Consider the following 22508-nt stretch of genomic DNA (forward strand, 5'->3'; position numbering starts at 1 on the left):
AGGTTTAAATTCTAGGAGTACATGTAACTACAGACCTTACTTTGTGAGACTGGAATACTTGTCAACTAAAGAGTGAAATGATACTTAAATCTTATGTGCTTGGAAAGTTTAGCCTACACATTTGGCAGTCTTATGTACATTTTTGCAAGTTGGAAAATGCATATTTCTGAGTACAGGTGTCCTGTGTTGCACCAAAAAAGTGATTTTTGCTCAACTGGGGAGTATGCTAACAAAACTGTAGACATAGAACTTTTAGTAGTGGACTACTATAGTCCTGTAGTAGTGTTACAAACTGTTTGATATTGTGGAGCAGGGGTGTCAAGCTGTATAAATATAACTACTCCTACATTTTTACAGTCCTAAAATTACATTTGGCCCTTCGAAGGTAACCACGAGGCTAATGTGGTCCCTGGTGAAAATGAGCTTGACACCCCTGTTGTAGAAGTATTGTTATGATTGCTATGACTTACATAGAGTAAAATTTACCTGTGGCCAATCTGTGTTTGTGAAATACTGATTACAGATGGTTTCTATTGGCAAAAGTATGTTACCTTCTCTCTAACTTTTCCTTCATTATTGCTTTATTTAGGCTCTGGAATGGATTCACGACAATGGAGAGTTTTATTTATCCACACACACTTCCACTGGCTCCAGCATCCAGCACACTCAAGAGCTGTTAAAAGAACATGAAGAATTTCAGATCACAGCGAAGGTAAAATAAGTAAATAAAATTTTCTAAGATTAAAAACAAACAAAACCCACCCAAAGAACAACAACAACAAAAAAACACAACCAAAACACAAAAATTCTGCCCCCCTCAAAAAAAAAAAAAAAGGAAAAAAGCTTTACTCATTAGGTTGCTCATTTTATTAAAGTATTGTGTGATTCTGCAGTAACTTTTTGAGCCATGGCAGTGTTGTGTTATTCTGCATCTCTGGAGGCCTATACAGAGATGCATATGACACTTGTGGGGCTTACCAGTTTACACAGGTGAAAGACAGACAGCTAGTGCATGACTGAAGTACATGAGCTTATGTAACCTTGTCTGTCTCTGTGTTTTGCTTCGTCACCTGTTCAAACTGTCACCTGTTTCCATCTCTTGGCTCTACAGTCTTCATAGAGGAATAATAGAGCCCAAGAAAGTAACAAGTGTTAATTTGTCTGAAGGACCACCTTGAAAGAGAAGAGACTTGGAGATGGAGTTGGTCATGGGACATGTGGGAAGGGAGAAAAGAGAATCCAGAAAGAACAAAGATCACTTTTCCTTTTCAAACCAGGATTTTCTTCCTTCTGAGTTTTGCTCCAGCCTTTGCTCTGCTGGATCCCTTCCAGCATGCAGAGCCACCCCTGCCCCCTTGTTTCCTTTGTCAGTCAGTAGATGACGTGAATGCCCCTTTTGAAAGGATGTTGTTAGTGCCACTCCCTTGGCATTTCACTACCCATCAGGAGGATGTATTAGCCCTTGCTAATTCCGTAGTGAAAAGAAATGCTCGGATGAGGAACCATTAAGAAAGAAAAAAGAATGAGAGAAAAAGGACAAATACTGTTGATTTTCCAACTGACATAGAAAAGTCAAGTTTTTATTGGTTGTTCTGCTTAACTCCCTGTTACCAAGGGCCCTGACAGTGCACTTTACTCTGACAGGGTATCAGAGAGGTAGAGATATAAATTCATCTACTGTGGATGATTTATGATTTACATGAAAGAAAGTGCCTAGTCTTAGGCAGCTTGTTAATTGGGAAAAGTGCTTAGTTACAGATTTGGTAACTTAGTTTCTCTTAGTTTCTCTCAAAGAACAATGTGACAACAAAACATAATTTAAAAAAGATCTAAAGAATATAGTCTTAATCCATTGAAGTGTAAAGCATACAACACGACTTACCTCCATCTCATTATTTCAGTGATGTCTAAAGGAGGTAGATTCTTGAGACTGTGGATCAGGTCCAATACCAGGGCTTCAGTGGTAAGGAACAAAATATCCCTTTTGGCATCCAAACTCCTTTGTATTGATGCGAGGAAAGCACCCACGCTTTGAAAAGCTTGCCTGTCAGAATTTAATCTCTGGATTAGATATGGAGCACATTTTTGAAAGAAAAAAGAAACAATCTGCTTCTAGTCATGTAATAATAAAACCCAAGGAAACCTGTATTCATCTTGTGCTGGTTTTATTAAGAAAAAGTATCTGTTAAAGGAGTTCTGGGAAGAGAGAGGAGAAAGCTAGCTCATGTGGTGGCTTCTGCAACTGCACTTCGTAGCAGGTTAAGCAAAATGACCCCCTTTATGGCAGGTAGAGCTAGTAACTGTTCAATATTTTCCTGTTTTCCTAGCAAACCAAAGAGAGGGTGAAGTTGTTGATACAGCTGGCTGATGGCTTTTGTGAAAAAGGGCATGCTCATGCAACAGAGATTAAAAAATGTGTCACAGCAGTGGATAAGAGGTACAGAGACTTTTCCCTGCGCATGGAGAAGTACAGGACCTCTTTAGAGAAAGCTCTGGGTATTTCCTCTGATTCCAATAAATCGGTAAGAGAAATTTGAATGTGACGCAAGCTTTGCTTGCATTTGATTTAGCTATTGTTTTCTCCTGTCTCCTTTCTTAATCAATTCTTCCTCTCTTTAATAAAGAGCAAAAGCTTGCAGTTGGATATAATCCCAGCCAGTGTCCCTGGGTCAGAGGTGAAACTGCGTGATGCTGCTCATGAGCTTAATGAAGAAAAACGGAAGTCAGCCCGCAGGAAAGAGTAATACATTTATTTATTTTTAATCAATGAGAATGCATAAGTCAGTCCTAATAATGAAACAATTGTCTGACAGCTTAAAAATTGGATAAATGGTAAGGAGAGAGTGATATTACTCAGTAGCTCCTATTGCTTTTTATTCATATGCTTGTTCTGATAGATCTAGCATGTCAGAATCTTAAACTTTCAAAACTGTGTTAGACATTTTTTAGCATGCTTTTTGAGCTGGTTGGTAATGGAGGGATGTTACCTCTTCTGTTTCCTTCACCTGTTGTCTCTTCACGTTTCAGTTCTCAAATTTTTCTTGCAGCAGTGGAAAAAGCAAAAACTGATGAGGACAAAGATGTATTCTGGTTATTATGCATTTATAATGATCTAACAGACTGAGATTTGATTATTCTTTCTGTTGTCACCTAAGGTTCATTATGGCTGAGCTAATTCAGACAGAAAAGGCTTACGTAAGAGACCTCCGGGAATGCATGGATGTAAGTTTTCTTTTTTTCCCTAATCTTTGAAGACAGGATTCAGTCCAGTGCTTTCTGTTTCTTTCTGGTTTAACAGCCAAGCATGACTGGTTTGCAGCCATAGGACCAAATTAAGTATCTTTTATGCTGTTAAGAAGAAACTTAGAATTACATCTGATAACAGCCATTTTGGAATTAATCCTGTATGTTTTGCTTTTGTCAGTACTGAGTTTCAGCATTTGCTTCTTTCACAATTCATAAACATGTGGGGGTTTTTTTGTTTCAGAGAGGGAAGGGAAAAAGGAGGGGTTTACTTTATTTGCTTTGCTCGCAATAGAGAAGAGCTTGTGTTAATTCTCTTATTATCTGCATCACATGTTCTGCTACTAGCTGACTTTTTGAATAGAAATTCAGAGACATTCCATGGAAAAGTGCCCAGTAATTGTTATGCTGAAGCAAGTAATGTTCAATGTTAGCCGTCGCAGAACGCATGAACTTCTAGACTGCAGACCTGACCTTGATAAGGTATATCCTAAAGCATTAGAGGTTGTCAAGAACACTGTGCATTTTAAACTATGAAGTCTCAGGGACTGTGTTAAATTGTCAGTTTTAGAACTTGCATTTTACTGTCAAAATCACAAGGTATATTTGACACAACAGGTACTGTCACAATTGGAGATGATGCCGCTGTGTGATCTTCCCCCAGTTTCTCTCCAGGAATGCATACTTACAGATAGCTGGGTACTTCTCTTAAGAGTTTACCATGACTTTTTATGCATCTTTTTTGTTCTGGGCAGACATATCTATGGGAAATGACAAGCGGAGTTGAAGAGATTCCACCTGGTATTGTAAACAAAGAGCACATTATCTTTGGAAACATGCAGGAAATCTATGAGTTTCACAACAAGTGAGTAACTTATCTTCCATTTCCACATTACTGCTAAATCCAAATGATGACCTGGGGGATTTCCTAATGAAAATATTGTGCATATGAATAATGGACAATTTTCCATTAAAAATTAAAAAGATTTCTTGCTAAGTCACATTGCTAAATTGTTTCAGTTGTTGCTTTTTGCAGCCAAGTAGGTATGCCGTTAGAAACTGTCTTTTTCAGTCTCAGACATATATCAGCTTTTAAGAAATTATTTGGGTACATCTAAATTTTGCTGTTTGCTTTCCAGTTTTCTAACGAGATGGAAACCACTGAACTCAATAGAATACAGATATGGCACAAAAATAAATTTAAGACTGTCATTCCTTCAGAGCCCTCATTTCTGGTTTTCAAGTGCAACTGCTAGTGGGAAAGAGTAGGGCTCCCCAGTCTCTTGTAGCTCTGTGAAGCTTCTGTGGAGAGATGTCCCACCATTGTTAGGTTTACTTGAGTACAGAGCATGAAAGAGTCTTGTCCACTACGTTTCTTCTGAGTGGATTGTTTTCTGGGTAGATCTATGTATGGAAGGCTTGCTCTAAATCTTCCCTCTGTGTTAATTCATTGGTCCTTGTATTGGATTATGATTCTTCTAGGTAATAAAATATACCTGGTATATCCCAGAACCCAATTTTACAGTCCTTTGTATGCTTTGTGTTAGTTTGAGCATCCAAAAAGCAAGTCACCTCCTTTTTTTCTTGAGATGAAGGCTAAACATTTTTTGGAACTGAAACAGTAGGAAACCTTCTTGGTGGAGAACAACAGCAGTTATTATATTTTTGTGTACTTTTATGTGTTAACTGCATGTCTGCTGGATCAATTTCTGATCTTGACATCAGAATTTGTATTGAATTACATTTTATATTTTTTGTATTATTACACATTTTTATCAATTCCTGTTATCTTTATTTCTTTAATTCATGCTGTTGGTATGAATTATAGCAAGTTTTCTAACGGCCTCCATTCACAGACAATAGATCAGTGTCAGCTGCCCTAATGAAAATGTTTTATGTGCCTTGTACTAATTGTTTGTTTTCTACACATAGTATATTCCTCAAGGAGCTGGAAAAATATGAACAGTTACCAGAAGATGTTGGGCACTGCTTCGTTACTTGGGTAATGAAATCAGATTTATGTTTAGAAGTAACAAGGGAGATCAGAAGTGTGAAGGGATGGATTCTTGATCTCATATCCCTTTTTAATTTGTGAAATTTGTAAAAGTACTTCTTCGAATTTGAGTAAAAATATGTGTATCTTTAACTGGGAACAAAAAAATTAAGGCATTGCTGTCAGATGCCAATGCTTAGCTGCTCTTGAAGTTTATGCAAGTTGCCTAAACCTGCATTCAGGTTTGGTTTCGTATCTTTGTCTTAGCTTTGAATAATCTACTTTTGCATACATTGCTATTGTTTTCAGTCTTACTTGCCTGATTTATTTTCTTATGCTGCCACTTTGAATGGGAAAATAATTTTGTATAGTTCAATTTATTGAGAGAAAGGATACGTTCTCTGATAACTGTGTAAAAACTTGGAGTCAGAAATGGTGCTCTCTGATAACCTGTGTAAATTTGCATTCTGTTTTGCAGGCAGACAAATTCCAAATGTATGTTACTTACTGTAAAAATAAGCCAGATTCTACCCAGCTGATATTAGAACATGCAGGAGCATATTTTGATGTAAGTACTTTGTGTCCATCTTAAAAGTATGCCTTGGCAGTTTGAATCATGTGCTTGCAGTTATGCTGAGTGTCTAATTTCTTAAGAAAATGCAAGTTTCCTGCTACTAGTGCTGTAATTTAGTGTCAGCTTAAGGAAAATCATTCCTATATTCACATGGTTAACTTCTATTGCTCAGTTGGTCTCATAAAACTGTCAAATCAAATCTAAGAAGTCGCTATCACACATCAGAGCAGTTCAGAACTGGAAGCAGGTTCTGGCAGCAGCAACTGAGACATGAATCTTCAGACCTTGAAAGCGCATTCTGCAAATCCTGGCATTTTGATGTGCTTAGTTTGGATTGTGTATAATAATGATGGAAATCATTGTTAAGATTTTGGACCACCTTTAAATTATACTTGTATGTAGTGGTAATTCAATTGACTGCCATTGTTCAGAGCTGTTAAACTAACCACCTTGCTTATTCAGTCCCAAGGTTACTTGGTCTACATGTGATATTCTGCTTAAGAAAGGACCAGAATGTAGCAGCTGTTAGAGGTTTTAGGGAGGAATTTTTGCCACACTGAATTAGTTTTGATTGAATGTGTATTTACAGATTATTTGATTAGGTTGCTCTCTAGCCTTTTTTTTGTTTTCTTTTCCACTGTGCTGAGCCACTAGCTATGTAATTCACACAACAAATTTTTTTTCAAATTGTTTGTTCTTGCCACCACCACCAAAGGAGCATCCTTTGATTCTCCTGTTCTATCAGTGTATTCAGGGCTCTCCATTCCCTAATGGATTAGAAGTGTCAAGACCTAATTCTGTACACAGGTAATTTGAGGGGCTTCCATTGATGCCACCACTAGGCCATGTGAAAATGTCATGTGTATCCTATCATATGAATTTCTGATACTGTAATGTTTGGAAAGCACATAGCTGAGGTGCATAACTTGCTGTTAGAAATTGTGTGGTTAAAATATATACAATACTGCGAGAAAAGGCAAACACTGACCACGAAGCTCAGCCATGATCGTTACTTGAAATCTGTAATTGTCCCGTCTCATTATCATCTAATTCTGTTTTCCTCTATCAGCTTTGTGGAGGTCGTTATTTTTTTGTTTCTAAGTGGCTATTTTCTTTTAAGCATCTTGGTAATATCTTTCCTTTAGTTGGAAAATGTTACTTTGTGCTCCCCCTTGTGGGGAAAGGCTTTCTGTGACTATGAATAGTTAAACTATAATAGCAGGTAATGCTAAGAAACCTCCACCTCAGCCTTCCTGTGATAGACCTGGCTGTTCCCAGAACAGTGAAATTTGTTTGATTTTTCCCTCTTGAGAATAAGGAAACAAATACAGATTATAATTAAAAACAAATAAACAAAAAACAACACCAAGAAAAAAACAAACATATTGCCTTATGTTCAATATCCCTAGTCATTGCTGTTTGTATTTAGGTTTGTTGAAACACTTCACACGTACCCTTGGAGGTGGTAATCTTTCGTTTGTACAAAGTGAGCAGGCAGATGCACAACATAATTATATGCTGTGGCTGGAATATCTTCTTTTTTTTAATTTCTTCTTGCTAAAATAATTTTGTATTTAATGTATATTATTGCATAGTCCTCAAAGTAGTCTATATCTGAGTGTTGGTGGTCATAGTCCTCAAATGTTTGCTTTTTCTTGTAGGAGATACAACAGCGGCATGGACTGGCCAACTCTATCTCCTCTTACCTTATCAAACCTGTCCAAAGGATAACAAAATACCAGCTTCTTTTAAAGGTCAGTATTAATTCAAAGTTCTTCTTCCATTCTTCTGTTTCTTCATCAGTTCTTCTGCTGTTCTAAAGAAAGAAAAGCTCTTGCTGAAATCAGGAGGAATTTTTTACTCTGCACTCTGAAACTGCAGCATCCTGGGCAGCCTCAAATATTGCTGGGGTATTTATTTAGGAGACCACTGAAAATGAAAGAGCACATAAATAAGCAACTTTTTGTCCAGATTCCTGTAAATTAAAAAAGATACCTCTCTGTTAATATTTACTTAGAAAATATAATTTGCATTTCCAGAGTAAAAAAGTAATTCATGGCTGTATAGACGGGCACATTTTTGTAACGGTTTCTGTGACAAATTTTGGTAAGCCCTTAGCTATGTTTATGATATTAAGTACTATAAAATACAGTCATTTTTATATGTTCATATATATAACTATAATATAAAATATTTACAAAATACATAAATGTATATTATGTGTGTGTGTATACACATATGCACACTAACACAAACTGAGTACTTGTAGAGTACAAACAGTTGTTATTTTTAATGTTGCCTGGAAATGTAAAGTAAATAGTCGCTGTTGAAATTAAAAAAAAAAAAAAAAAAGATGGAAATGTGTAGTTAGAGCTTTCAGTCCATGGGCAGATGACTTGTTGACTGAGCAGCAGTGTTCCTGAATTGTGCTGGGTCTCTATTAGGTGGCATTGCTTGTTTTGTAATAGCAGCCTACGAAAGCACTGTAACTGATCTGTGTCTCCCCTCGAGAGCTGCTGTGGATGATTGTTTTTAAAATTTCTGAAAAACACTGCAGGCTATTTCAGGTCAAGTTGGATGGAAACAAGTCTGTCATTTTTAACTGAAACATATTGTCTATTCTTCTTTGCAAGAAGGTGCAACTTGATAAAATGATAACGTACAGAAATACTCTAGACTGTCATGTTTCAGAAATTTTGGGGTATTGATTCCAACATTTCCTTTTTTAATCTAAATAAGCTTTAGCTGCTACATTATTGAAGATAGATAGGTTTCACCTGTGTTTGCAGAGCCAGATGGCTTTGCTGCGTAGTAAAATGGATTTATTTGGTGGTTTTGGGGTTTTTTCCTCTCTTCCATCCCCCTATAAGAGCAACATATAACATGGAAGGATGTAGAGTCTGAAATTGGAATGATAGCTGAAACATGTAACAGTTCTGGAAGTTCTGCTTATTTCTCCAAATGGTGTTGAAGCTGCTCATCTTCTGTGCCTCCTGGAAGCTTTTTAGTCACACTGTTCTGTGGAGTTGTCATGCAAGATTTGAGCGTGATGATGTAGTGTTGTGCTGTGATGGTGCTATTGGCAGTTAAATAAAAATAGTGTAGTGATGATAATAGTAGGAGTCACCTGGCTTTCTCTTTACAAAGGAAAAGGGAATTTAACCTGAGCAAATGAATTAAGTTGACCTTTTGAATAATAGAAGGAACATAATATGCCCTTTTGGTTACATAAGCCACATTTTGTCTTGATACTGTTCAAATGCTCAGAAGATGTGAGGAAATTTGAACAACTGAGGTGCTGTTATGTTAATATCTGTGGGATGTTCAATGGGCAGGGAACTGCATCGCCCTAAATTCTACTACAGTGTTTCAGTATATTCCATTCTCTGACTTCTGTCCATTAGTTAATGCTTGTTTGTATTCAAAAGTTTTGTCTGTAGGATGCTTTTAACTGTGTGAACACAGAATAGAGTAATTCACTGAATATTTGAAATGAAACAACGTAAATCCTCTTATCAGCAGTAGCACAGAGCAGATCTTTGGAGCAGTGAAGCAAAGATTGAGGCGAGGAAGTGGCCTTTTGTGCTGTCCTGCTTTCCACCATCTTCATGTCTTGGCAGCTTTGTTATTCTTGGTGTTGATGTAGCACTGCATCTGATAGCTGTGTGTGTGCTTATCAGAAAAAACACTGTCCTTTATGTAACTTTTGAAGATTTCTTATTAAGCAGGTCATAGAATAGTTCGGGTTGGAAGGGACCTTCAAAGTTCATCTAGTTGAAGCCTCCTGCCATGAGCAGGGACATCTTCAGCTAGATCAGGGTGCTCAGAGCCCTGTCCAGCCTGGCCTGAAATGTCTGCAGGGATGGGACATCTACCACCTCTCTGGGCAACCTGGGCCAGTGTTTCACCACCATCATTGTAAAAAATTTCTTCCTCTGGTCTAGCCTGAATCTCCCCTCCTTTAGTTTTTAAAACCATTACCCCTTGTCTTATTGTAACAGGCCCTACTTAAAAGTTTGTGCCCATCTTTCTCATAGGTTGCTTTTAAGTACTGAAAGGCTGCATTAAGGTATCTCTGGAGCCTTCTCTTCTCCAGGGTGAACAACCCCAGCTCTCTCAGCCTGTCCTCACAGCAGAGCTGTTCCAGCCCTCTGATCATTTTTGTGGCCTCCTCTGGCCCCTCTCCAACAGGTCCAAGTCTTTCCTGTACTGAGGGCTCCAGAGGTGGACGTAGGCCTCCGGGTGGGGTCTCATCAGAGCAGAGTAGAGGGGCAGAATCACCTCCCTTGAACTGCTGGTCACGCTCCTTTTGATGCAGCCCAAGATACAATTGGCCGCTGGGCTTTACAGAAGTCCAGATAGATGACATCCATAGCCCATTGTCCACTGATATATTTACTTCATTACAGAAGGTTACTAGGTTGGTCAGGCAGGACTTGCCCTTGGTGAAGCTGTGCTGATGGTCTTGTATCATGTCCCAGTTCTCCATGTACCTTAGCAGAGCTTCTAGGAGGATCCGTTCCATGGTCTTCCCAGGCACAGAGGTGAGGCTGACTAGTCAGTAGTTCTTTCTAGCCTTTTTAAAACTAGGTGCGATGTTTCCCTTTTCCAGGTGATCTTGTTAAAATTAGAGGTGGTTAACTGAAAGCTTGGGTAGCTCCTTGAAGAATAGATCATGATAAATGCAAAATATGCTGTCATGTCATTGGCAAAGTAAGAAGTTCAAAAAGATTTTACATACGAAAAATGATTCTTTGGTGTTTAGAAGGTAGTATTGGGTTGTCTATTGTATCAGTGTAGGAAAAGACAATAAAGAGTATTCATATCTGCTCATCTTTTGCAGGAGCTGCTCACGTGCTGTGAAGAAGGTAAAGGTGAGATTAAGGATGGCCTGGAGGTGATGCTTAGTGTGCCAAAGCGAGCCAATGATGCCATGCACCTCAGCATGCTGGAAGGTAGGATTCAAACTGGCTTTCCAGTTCAGTCATGTGCCGTAGATTAACTTTGTTTAATAACTTTTTATATTACTCTATGTCAAGAAGATCTGAAGAATGCGAACATTTTCTTATCTCTGGGTTTCTATTTTATACACCTTTTATTTGGAAGTATAAAAAATACAAACTTAGGAAAATTGTGACAGACAACTACTACGGTTTTGTCAATTTTTTTAAAATGTTTTTTCATCCTGATCTATAGCTCTGACACTGCACATCTGAAAAATATGTAGGTTAACAAAGTTTTCCACTACTCACCTAGACGTAATAGGTCAATTGTCAGACAGAGTAGCTTTGGATATGTTTTCTAACTATATCCTTGGCTTCTTTGTATAAGGACCATAAGTGTATTAGAGGTGATTTGCTGATTTATATATCAAATAATTGTCTCCAAGAAGTTTGTCGTTTTCACATCTGTTTACCGCCTGTTCCATAACAGACTTCTGATTGAAATGAAATGTATCTTCTGGCAGTAAAATGTCAACGTAAGACAATTTAGCCTGAGCCTTAGCCAGAACAGCATAATCATGTTCATGGCACACAGTGGAGGTTGGATGTAATTGCTTCTATGTGCTTAGAACAGCTTTCTGCCAAAATCTGTTTCGTAATTGGCACATTATCTTGTATGATGGTGCCATCATACATTTAGTCATGAAACTGTTTTTCTTTGGCATTTAAATTTTTTGAGATAAAAGCAGAACCACCTTACCTTGCAGTTGCTGAATAAAGGCTTATGGGTGCTTTTAATCAATATTCCTTTTCCTCTTGCTACCTTCTAGTACTAAAATGGAGCTTGTAATAAAATTTCCACTATTTTACAAGTTACTATAAAACTCAGTTTGGTTTGACATGTGATCCTCAATCATGTGGATGCTCAAAAGTACCTTTCTTCCTTGATTGTAAGTAATAGGAATGTTGGTGAGTTTGCAGGATCAGTTCCAAATGCTTTTTTTTCAGGAAACGGTGTTAATATAAATGCTGACCAGCATTGGTAATAGTCTTTTAACACTAGGAATGTGACTCTGGAGAATATCCTAATCTTTTGCCTAAGTTGGTTTTATTCATGCATGTATCGTTGAGTCATCCCATGTTAGACAAATATAGTGAGTGAGCACATTTCCTCTTTATGTCTCTGGAGTATTTTGAATTAACATTTTGATGCAACTTGCCTCTGATGCTCTCCATACTGTTGTCCTGTTTAGAAGAGTGAGAGCTGTTGTTTTCTTAAGAAGGATGGTGCTCTTCTGTTCAGAGAATATTGGCAAGCAGTATCTATTTAAAATGCAGTTTAATACCACTCAAAAGTGTGTGGTAGACTAATTTCTGTTATCCTACAACTCTGAAGTTGTATATTAAACCAGGAGAACGCTGTACCACTACAGTGGAAGTAAAATTGTTGATATTCTCAATCTTCATCTTTTTGTTATGTGTCAAGATCAGTAATCCAACTGCTATTGCTTTATTGTGGATCGATATTGGAGTGACTCAGTGGCAGACCAATCTCATGGCAACAGCTCCAAGGTGCCATCTTCTTCTGTGCCCTAATGGAACATGTTTACATGCTCATTGTGTACATGTTAGGGAAGGTGTCTCACCAGAAAAGGTGTCACTTGGGAGCTTTCCAGTGTCAGAACAACTTGAAGTGCTCTCTCTGTCCTTGCAAACTGTTCTTTTTCTACAGTGGCAGAGAGCTTGTAAGAGAAATCATTTTCATCATGGAAGAGGTTACCAGAAGCTGACATAGAGAGATGTCATTTGTTGGTGAAATACTACCAGAAGAGTTTATAAACTTAACAGTTAGATCTCTAAATTTACACTTAGACTTGAACTACAGCTACGTTTACTCAGTATTTTGCAAAGTTGAAATTGAGTCTTGTTTTTCATTTTGCTTTCTCAGAATCCCATCTTTTGCAAGCTATATCTGGAAAAAAAAAATAAGATCACTTAATAAACAGAAGCTGTGCTTTTTAATTTCCTCATTATCAACTTTTCATGGTGAATCTTTCCCTGGGTTTTTAGGCTTTGATGAAAATATAGAATCTCAGGGAGAGCTCATCCTTCAAGAATCCTTCCAAGTGTGGGACCCCAAAACACTGATTCGAAAGGGAAGAGAGAGGCACCTTTTCCTTTTTGAGATGTCCTTGGTTTTCAGTAAAGAAGTAAAGGATTCCAGTGGAAGGAGCAAGTACATTTACAAGAGTAAACTCTTTGTAAGTATGGAAGTACAAATGATCGTATTTAGAAAAGTGTCTAAATTAGATTGTGTACTAAGCTCAGGTGATTTAAATGTGCCCAAAGAACCTGAACAACCTACAGTGCACTGACAGAACAGCCTTGGAATATGTAGACTGAATCTTGTAAGCTGGCTGCTTTGCCATGCTTTTGAGGAGGAGGAGTAGGCTGAAAACAACTACTGAAGGGTGTAATGACAAAGGACAATCAAGATTGAGCTGGACTGATTTTGTGCTAATTGTATGTATGATTGCTGGTTCTTTAAGGCTCATTTGTATAAAGCAGAAAGAAGAAAAGAGGTTAATAAACTGCCTTCATCTTACTTGTTTACTTTTGCTGTTGTAGTAATATCAGTGCTAAGAATTTGGTTTGGTGGGTATTCTACATATACTGATCTGGAAAGGCAAGAACTCCTTGTTATGGAAAAGTTCATTCCAGAATGTCTACTGAGGCTAGTAGTCCTACAATAATATTTTGTAAATAAAATGATAGCTCTTATGGTCTACTGTAAAGATGTAAATTTTTTTCTCCTCATTTTAGAAAAAAAAAAATCTGCTCTTTCCTCAGCTGTAGCATGTATGCATTACACAATTTGACCCTGCAATTCATACCCTTCCCTTCCTGGCTCATTGGATGACTTGGGTGAGACCAGTATTAACACTCTATAAATTTTGTTAGCCAAGTGAGAAGACAGTCTCCCATGGTTTGCTCTGCATCTGCTAGAGACAAGATCAGCTTTTCTACTAGACAGTTTAGAAAAAGTATGTGAAATTACTTTACTTCTCAGGATCACACTCTGAAATACATTATTCTTCTGTTGATCTTATTGGGATATATGACTGACTCTAGATGGTATAAATACTGAACCTTTTCTCCCTGCTTTCAGCTCCCTTTCCTTCATTCTTTCCCCCTTCCCACCTCCATGTCCAAACTGGTAAAGCAGGTTGGTTCAAAAAAACCTCTTTTTTTTCCTATCTTTGCATATTCTGTCACTTAATTTCCAACACTTGCTTTCCTTCCTGATAAATGATAGCTAGCTGCACAGCTGCAACTGTTTTGTTGATCACGCCTTTCTTTGGTGCTCTCAAGAACCTGAAATACAAAAATCTTCTGGTGTACTGGAGGGTAACATCAGCTGCCAAGGCATTACATGGGAGGGGAGACAGAGCCGAAAAATTGGTCCTGTAAGCTTGTCATGTCAGTTCCTCTGACAGGAATTTAGTGATAGCCTTGGGTCTTAGAAAAGTTATTGGAAATCTTGAAGACACTTATCGTACCTCATTTTTAAAATACAAGCATATCTTTTTGTCTTCATATTCTGTTTGGCAAAATATCCTGTAGTGAAGCTTGCTATTATAGGAATTCTTGTAGTGTGATCTTTAGAAAAGACCTTCCTACAGATGTTGAAAGCATGCATGTTGATTTGAGGTAAAGATTTTTTTTTTTTTTTTTTTTTACATTGTGATGTCTCCTGCCTCTGGAAGGTGGTTTTACGAAAGTGAGGTCATCCTCCTTACTTTGGGCACGATGGCCATCATGGTTTCTCCAGCAGAGGATACTCAACAGCATGACTTGTATTAGTACAAGAATGTGTTAATGAACTCCTTTGGCAAAAGATAAAGTGTCCAAAAGCAAATGCCTAAGGAGGGCTGTGGGAACAAGGCAAGCAGGTGTTGCTTTGCCAGAATACTCTCCCACTCACCAGTAACTGACAGTTCAGGGGTTTCCTCAACTGAATGGGGATTCTGTGCATTCAATAACCTGCAGCCAATTTCTCCTCCATGGGCTTGTCCTTGGACCTCATGCAGACTTATAGCTTTTACAGTGTCCTTTGGCAAAGAACTGTATTTCTTGACTATATTTTGGGCACAGGCCAACCTCCCTCCGTTGGATTTCAAACTTGACTCTCTGCCACTAGTTTCATTTGATGTGCAACAGTATGGAAAGGGACAGTGCACAACATACATTGGCTTTGCCACTCTGCTGTATAGACCTCTATCACATCGTCCCTCAGTTGTCCCTTGTAAAATTAATAATATTAACAAGTGTACCCAAGTGTACCAAAGCTTTTAAATTTATAAGGCTTTAAAAAAAAAAAAAAAAAAAAAAAACAAAACACAACGTTAAAAATTGTACTGCCTTGCCCATTCAGACTTTATATTGGGCAGTGTGGTAGGGTGTGTTTTCTTTGGATTGCATAATGCGATGTTAATGTTGGATTAAGTATTTTACAAGCTTTTTAATATACATGATAGTTGTTGGTGAATCAAGTTTAAAATGCATCTGAGGCTTTTAAGTATTTCAATGAAGAAAAGTCCGTTTTACCAAAAGGAGGCAACAAAGCTGAAAGGGTAGCAGTGTTGGGTTGGATTTTTTTAAAGAAAACACAAGCATCCAAGTGAGACAAGAAAAAAATTACCTTTACTCAGGTACTGTGTGTACAGTATCTCTAGTAATGAACTGTTTATGTGCTAGTAAAGATGAGTATGAGGGGAAAAACACAGCTTCTAATAATCTAAGAATGCTCAGCAGCTGTCTTTTTGAGTGAGAGTTCTTGTAGTTTGAGCTATATTTCTTAGCTAGTAATTTTTTTTTTTTGAGCAGAGCCTATATTAATTGTCTAACTGGAATTAATTCACATGATTGAGATGTTGTTCCAGTTGGAAAGCGAAAACATTTGAATGATAATTGGCTATTAAGGTCTGACATTAGAACATTCCCAAAGACTGATTGTTAATGTATTTGTCCCACAAAATTCTTCAGGGAAACTGCATTTCTGAATTATTTCATTTGTTTCAGAGGGAGGGAAACACATTGGAAAAGGCTCCTTTGGCAGGAAAGAGATCAGAGTTTTAGAAGATATCAAAAGAATTCCTAAGCATAACTTCTCTGAGATAAAATGTAAAGATCAATAAGTAGCCAGTGTTCCTTGATGGAAATCAACAAGGAGAGATGCCAACACTTATTTTTTACCAAGCACCTTTTTTTTTAGAGTTATAATGCTTTAATTGTCAAGTCAAAGATTCAGATTAAAAATGCTATTGTTTATTGTTACTTCAGCCTTAAGCTTCTAGAAATCTTTTTAAATAGCAGAGCTCAATTACTTAGAATATTAGCATCCCATTGTGGCTTCTGGGAAAAAAAAAACTGCTGTGTCATCCTAACAAATTTTTCTTAATTCCAGACTTCTGAACTGGGTGTTACAGAACATGTAGAAGGAGATCCCTGCAAGTTTGCTCTATGGGTTGGAAGGACACCAACTTCAGACAACAAAATTGTTCTTAAGGTAATTTTAGCAGATGTGCTTGTACAGTCTATGCTACATCTTGTGGTTGTTGTTCATACTTGTTGGGAAGGCAAGTGGTGACTTTTCCTGCTTTGAGAGGCACAGCTGCTGGCAGACAATTTTTCTTTGTGTGTGAAGAATGTGGTATATATCTAATTCATGTGGCTTGACAGCAGAGAGGTATCTGTGTAGTCTACTGAAGGACTAAACAAACTTGCTTTCTCAAATCTGTGTAGGAAGAGGTTTGATCCCATGGACTTCGATAGCTTGAAAACTGTAGCCACAAGTTGACAGAGCAACTGATATGCCACAGACAAATCATGCCATCACTGTTGCATTTTGTGCTCAAGTCAGTGCTGCTTGTTGGTGATGCTATTTTACATGGCCCATACTTTTATGCAGAAATCAAAACACTTCAAAAGATTTTATGTCTTTCTGTGGGCTGTAAGTTTTTCTGAAGATACCTTTGGATGAGAGTGCATGCAATGCCTGTAAATTTTGTGTCTGGGGAAGTTACAGGTGTCTGTAGTGTTATTATATTTGCCTACCTAGGAGAAAGGCTAAATCCATTTTTCCTGTGACTCTGCTATGTAACCCGGGACCTATTGTTCCAACTGGAGAACTCTTTTGTATTACCACAAGTAGCTAATGGATAATTTGACGTATTTTGAGGACTGTGGCAGTTTTGAACCTTTTCTTTTGTATCCTAGCTGTGTTGAGTTGAAAAAAAAAGTTAAACTTCCCATTTACAGGTTAATGCACCTACTATTAAGCTTGTTTATGATTTTACTTATATTTTTGGTGATTACTCAATAATGACACTTTAAAAAGGCCATGTTGCCACTCAAATCTATATGTTTTGCTAGTGAATTACGGGCTAAGAACAACTCACATTAGTTCTGTGAAAGCAATCAGTGAGTGCAAGGAAATTAAATGTAACATTACTGAATAATACAATTTGTTCAGTCTTAATACTCCCATAATTTCACAGGCAGTGCCTTGCAGCCTGAAATGATCCTCCCAGGGTAGAGCCATATAAATGGTTCTTTTTAAGGGCTCTCTACCTAAGATCACTTTAAGGTGTTCTGATTCTCTTCTTTACATAGAGCATAGGAAATTTAGATAAATTGTATGGTATATGAAGCTTTAGCTTTTCAACAATTTTGTTTATTTTTTTGCTTGTTTCTTTTTGAAGGTTGGCAACTAGCACTTCCTTAGTTCAGTAAGTAAATAAGTAGATTCCATGAAAACATAAATAAAAGATTTAACTTTCTGTTTGGCTTCTTTTCTAAATGTTTTTGTTTGTAAAAGAAAACAAATATCTTCTTCCTGACTTCATCTGTTACTGCAACTTTATTCATCCCTTTAGAATCCCTGATTATTAAATATTTATAGTATGTTAAATATTTATAATGTATTTGAAGCCAATTATTTCAGGAGACAGCAATTAAGATAAGTAGGAAGTGGTTTTTTTAGATCTGCAGTAATGTTTATATTTAATGGCGTTTCAGGTAAAGGGTTAAATTGGGTTGAATAATCAGATTACAGGTTGGGCAGCTGAGTGTCAAGTCTTTTCCAGGGTATCTCAAAAATATAGGTGATATGTTGCAGGCAGTTATTAGAAATACAGTCCATAAATTAGCTTTCTGCTTCCAGCTATGTTTCAGAAGTGAGAAGGCTAATACATGAAATGTGTTGTGGAAGTCTATGTGTTGCAAAATAAGTTCATTTTTCTTTCCGTGTTAGTAGATGATTATATAAAGTTAGAATTTACTTAAAAAAACCCCATGAGTTTAAAATGCTGGCATTCAAGGTGTTATTACTGGAATTCTTTAAGGCAATCCACTCTGTCTCACATGAGATGCATACAGAGCTTCAGCTTTCACAGTATAAAAGAAGAATCTGAATCTAAAATGTTTTTTAAATGAACAATGTGAAGTATGTTGAGAAGTATAAAGTAGTGTTGGCAATTCAAAATGAAGACTACCTTGAATTTCCTTTTCTCTGTTCATGTTTTCAAAAGTGATTCACAAAGTCATTCATTATGCCTTCCTCTTTATTTGCTGACTGTATATGTGGATCTTCTCAGCTATAATAGTCCATTGTGGGGGGGTTTGTTTCTTTTGCATATCAAAGGCATCCAGTATAGAGAATAAACAGGACTGGATCAAACACATCCGGGAAGTGATACAAGAAAGGACCATTCATCTGAAAGGAGCATTGAAAGAGCCGATCCATATCCCCAAAACCGCACCAACAACAAAACAGAAAGGAAGAAGGTAAGTAGTATTTAAAATAATCAGAAATCTCTTAAGTACACAACAGTCCTCTTTCCTCTGTGGTGTTGAATTTCTAATGACTTTCAGTGAATTGGACAAAAGCAGGAGTCATTTTGGCCAGCTTTATCTTATAATTAATTTCCAGTTTCCTGCAGTGCTGAATTTCTTGAGATTTCTGCTCTGAACAGTCCCTGACTTGTGTACATTCAGCCATGGCAGAAGGGATTCAGAACTGCAGTACAGGATAGCTGTACATTTTTACATTTTAGATTTTTACAATTCTGCATGTGTCATTCAGGTCCTTGTTTTCCTTTTGTGAAGCTTAACATGTGTGACTGAGCGTTCTGCTTGCCAACTTTGGCTAAGGGGCTGTGCAAGTTTCTTGCCGTAGTTCTGGCTGGTTGGTTGTTGCCTTAATTCTGCACAATGCAGACCCTGAGCAAACAAATCTCTTCTCTTGAAGCATCAAACGAAGTATTAAGTGCTGAATATTGTATTTTTTGCATCAGTTAGTTTGGCTGGTGTCATGTCTGGGTGTCTCTTCTTTAGAGTTGCAAGTAGGGAACTAACATGCTACAAACACAGTGCTAACAGGAACACTGAATTATTTGCAGAGATGGCGAGGACCTGGACAGTCAGGGAGATGGTAGCAGCCAACCTGATACTATTTCAATTGCCTCACGAACCTCACAGAACACGCTAGACAGCGATAAGGTAAGTTTCCCAGTGTTGCTCTATTCTGACAGCCAATGATTCATCCATTAGCATAAGTGAGCAACTGAGATTAGTCCTTAGTACCTTCAGAGAGGAGGCGTGGACATATTAAATCTCATAAAACTAGCTGTATGCAAGAGAGGAATTATCTTGATACCATGGGGGACCAAAGGTGATTGTTTAAATCTAAGAGGTCATGAAGGAATTGTTTGTTCCGAACTGAAACCATTTTGGTCCCCTGTCTTCTGCAGGTTGCTCAAAGCTTTGACCCAGTTTAAAAGTAAAGTTTTATTTTCTATAAAGGTTTTCTTTTCCATAAAGGCTGATACTTGTGCACAGAATTTTTTCTTGATGTTGGTCTCAGCCTTTCTGAAAGTATACCATCTGCTTTTTGTATTAGGTTGAGGCTGGTGGTTGCCACACAGTTTTGTGAAAGAAAAACACTATTCAGTGTTTATGGGTTAGAGAGTTCACTTTCTGCATGAGAGCTGATGGAAATCACCGTATTAAAGAGGAGTAACCCACAACGCTATCATATGATACTAGTACTAGTGTTTCTTTTTTTCCATCTCTGCCTTATAGCTTCTGGCTGGGTTATCCCATAAGGATGGGGGAATATAAATAGACACTGAAAGAGTAAAAAATCTTAGATAAAACATATGTCTGTCACTTTGAAATTGAAGGAAGATTTCTGGCAAGTGAGAAGCATTAGGACCTTGGAGGGAGATAGAGATAAATAATAGAAGTTTGTCAAACAAAAAAGTTGTTTAAAACACATAAGCTGCATAGCAAATTACCTGAAAACATGGTTAGGGATTTCTGGCCTGTTACCTCATTGGGTAAAATTGTTCTGATGAACAATTCAAACTACACAGGTAAATAATGTGTTACAGGGGTGCTACATGAATAGGTTCTTAGTGTAATATTTTGACTATTCCCATAATCATCTAAAGGAGAATTAGTTTTCTGTATTTTTGCATGTCTCTTAAACTCCATGGTTTTAATTTTTCCATGTAAAGAAGAGGAAAGCAGAAGAAGGGAAGTATAAGGTGCCTGGAGTTGCTCTTGTATTTGTCATAAATAGCCTATGTATTGACCTTGTACATTTGCACTGAAGTTGGTCTGTAATTTTGGTGGTCATTTCTTCTAAGGATATCTGTGGGAAAGATGATTGGTTAGAGGAAAAAATAGTCTTTTGATGACTCTTGTTTTGCTGTTTTATTCTTTGCATTCTTACTTAGCTATTTCAGGATTTACAAAAACTGTCGTGTAAACTAGCAGACATGCTTTCTCTGATTTTTCCCTGATAGTTGGCTGAGCTGTCAAGCTGTGTTTGTGCAGCCTGGCTGGGTTGTGCTTTAGTTCCAACAGAGGTGATGCATCCATTTCTGCCCTGTATAACCATTGCCCCTCTTCAGCTGTTCGTGGGGAATAGCAGGGATTGTCTCCTGTTGCCCCTTCTGTAATATTCTGTGCGTTGTGTGAGAATCACTAAGCAAGTTGGCCAAGTAAAATGCCCTCAGGATTGTCTTCCAGTCTGACATAGGAGGAGTCTTGCCTACAACCTGTTCAACAGGAGTTAAAAGAAGGAGGAATGGAGGAGGTTTTTAAATATTTTCCTGACAAATTTAGCTTTAAAGTTGGTTAGCAAGCATACTGTTGTTCTGAAAGTTGTTTGGAGTTCTCACGTTAGTTTATAAAATTTTTGTTGGAGTTTTCTTTGACCAAAAAAACCCAACAAAACAAACAGAAAACTATGAGACTGCATGGAAGTCACTTGTTCTATGTATTGTATGTCCAAGGAAGAAATTTGTTGTTTGTGCACTTTTTAAAAATTAGCAGAATAGCTTTTTTAATGTTTGTATTATATGTTTTGATTTGCTAAATATGTTAACAAGAGAAGATTTTAAAAATGTTTAAAAATACAAAATACCGGCAGAAGGCCAGTGAAATCTCTGTGATATCTTAGCACTCTTACTGAATCTGAAGTAATGTTTCACTTTGAATGTTGAAAATTCTTTAGCTGAAGTCTGTTTGACTCTTTTCTCAGCCTGGAAGCTTGAAATATGTATGAATGTCTTACAGACAGGGGGTGAAACAGTTCTAGGGATTTTAGGTGCTGTTGATGTGGTTAGCCAGATGGAGCAGTGGAACTCCTCGGTCAAATTTGAAGCGTGTCCCACAGAGAGCTGGGATTCCAAATTGGGAAACAATAAAAATCTGAAGTAATGTTAAATAGTGTTAATCAAGTGGTAAAAATGTTTAGCACTGTATCACTTATTGTGCTGTTGCTGAGCATTTTTCTGTTTATGTGTATCCACTATTGTGATTAAGACAAGACAACAAACAGCAAACGTCATACTAATCAACAGCCAAGTAAAACCACTATTTTATTTTCTCCAATTATATGTTCAAATGGTTGATTCTTTTAAAATGAATGTTTTGGTTAGAAGTGCTAAGCTGTTATACAGGAAGAATATCAAGAACAAAATATTTTATCCCCAACTCAATACTCTTTCTGACCTTGTCAGAGATACTTTGAAAGAGCTAAAAAGCCTTTGTCTTATTGGTAGGTGGTTGAGTATTGTCCAGATGAGCTGCTTTCTTTGCATCCTGTTTTCTGACATAAGTGGAAATGCCTTGACAACAGAAAATAACTTCATTATTAGCTTTTTTCTTCTCCAGCGTGGCTTTTTGGGCTAGAATTCCAACTTTTGATTGTTGGCTCCACTGTTGCATTTCAGTAGTGACTGGGAGGATGCAATAGACTGTACGTTTATAAAGCTGACATCTTTCACAGCTTTATGTCATCTGAAAACTGTGTTGGAAAGCGGAGTTAGAATTCAGAATAGTCTTGGCAAATGGGAGAAATTAATTGGCAAAATACCATGCAATTTAATAGGAGCATGTTGAGCTAATGTGAATAGGTGGCAATAGTTAACTAGTCATGAAAACAACGAGAGTATTGAACAGTTTTTGAGAAGATGATCTAGAAGCTATAGAGGCTCGCAGGCTGTTGTTTTCACAGTGTGATGCAGTTATGAAGGTGGGGGAAGCAGCCCTGTATTGGCTTATAGAAATAGAATAGTGAACTGCAGGACACAAAGTCCTCATTCTTTACTCAGCACTTGTAAGGCCTCTATTAGATACCACATCCACTTTTGAGTACAGAATTTTAGCAGATTAGTGGGCC

The 22508-nt window shown here is 37.5% G+C and overlaps 1 protein-coding gene across 1 annotated transcript in view; it reads left to right on the forward strand.

Moving 5' to 3' along the window:
* TRIO (trio Rho guanine nucleotide exchange factor) overlaps window positions 1-22508 on the forward strand; it is a 252964-nt gene that overhangs the window by 156406 nt on the left and 74050 nt on the right. The window contains 13 exon segments of the mRNA XM_065831948.2: window positions 590-712; window positions 2328-2522; window positions 2625-2740; window positions 3156-3222; window positions 3999-4108; window positions 5176-5245; window positions 5715-5804; window positions 7472-7564; window positions 10654-10765; window positions 12824-13014; window positions 16221-16322; window positions 18459-18601; window positions 19216-19315. Of these exon segments, the coding sequence (XP_065688020.1) occupies window positions 590-712; window positions 2328-2522; window positions 2625-2740; window positions 3156-3222; window positions 3999-4108; window positions 5176-5245; window positions 5715-5804; window positions 7472-7564; window positions 10654-10765; window positions 12824-13014; window positions 16221-16322; window positions 18459-18601; window positions 19216-19315 (1512 nt within the window).

The sequence above is a fragment of the Patagioenas fasciata genome, chromosome 2 (assembly GCF_037038585.1).
Source record: "Patagioenas fasciata isolate bPatFas1 chromosome 2, bPatFas1.hap1, whole genome shotgun sequence".
NCBI lineage: Eukaryota > Metazoa > Chordata > Aves > Columbiformes > Columbidae > Patagioenas > Patagioenas fasciata.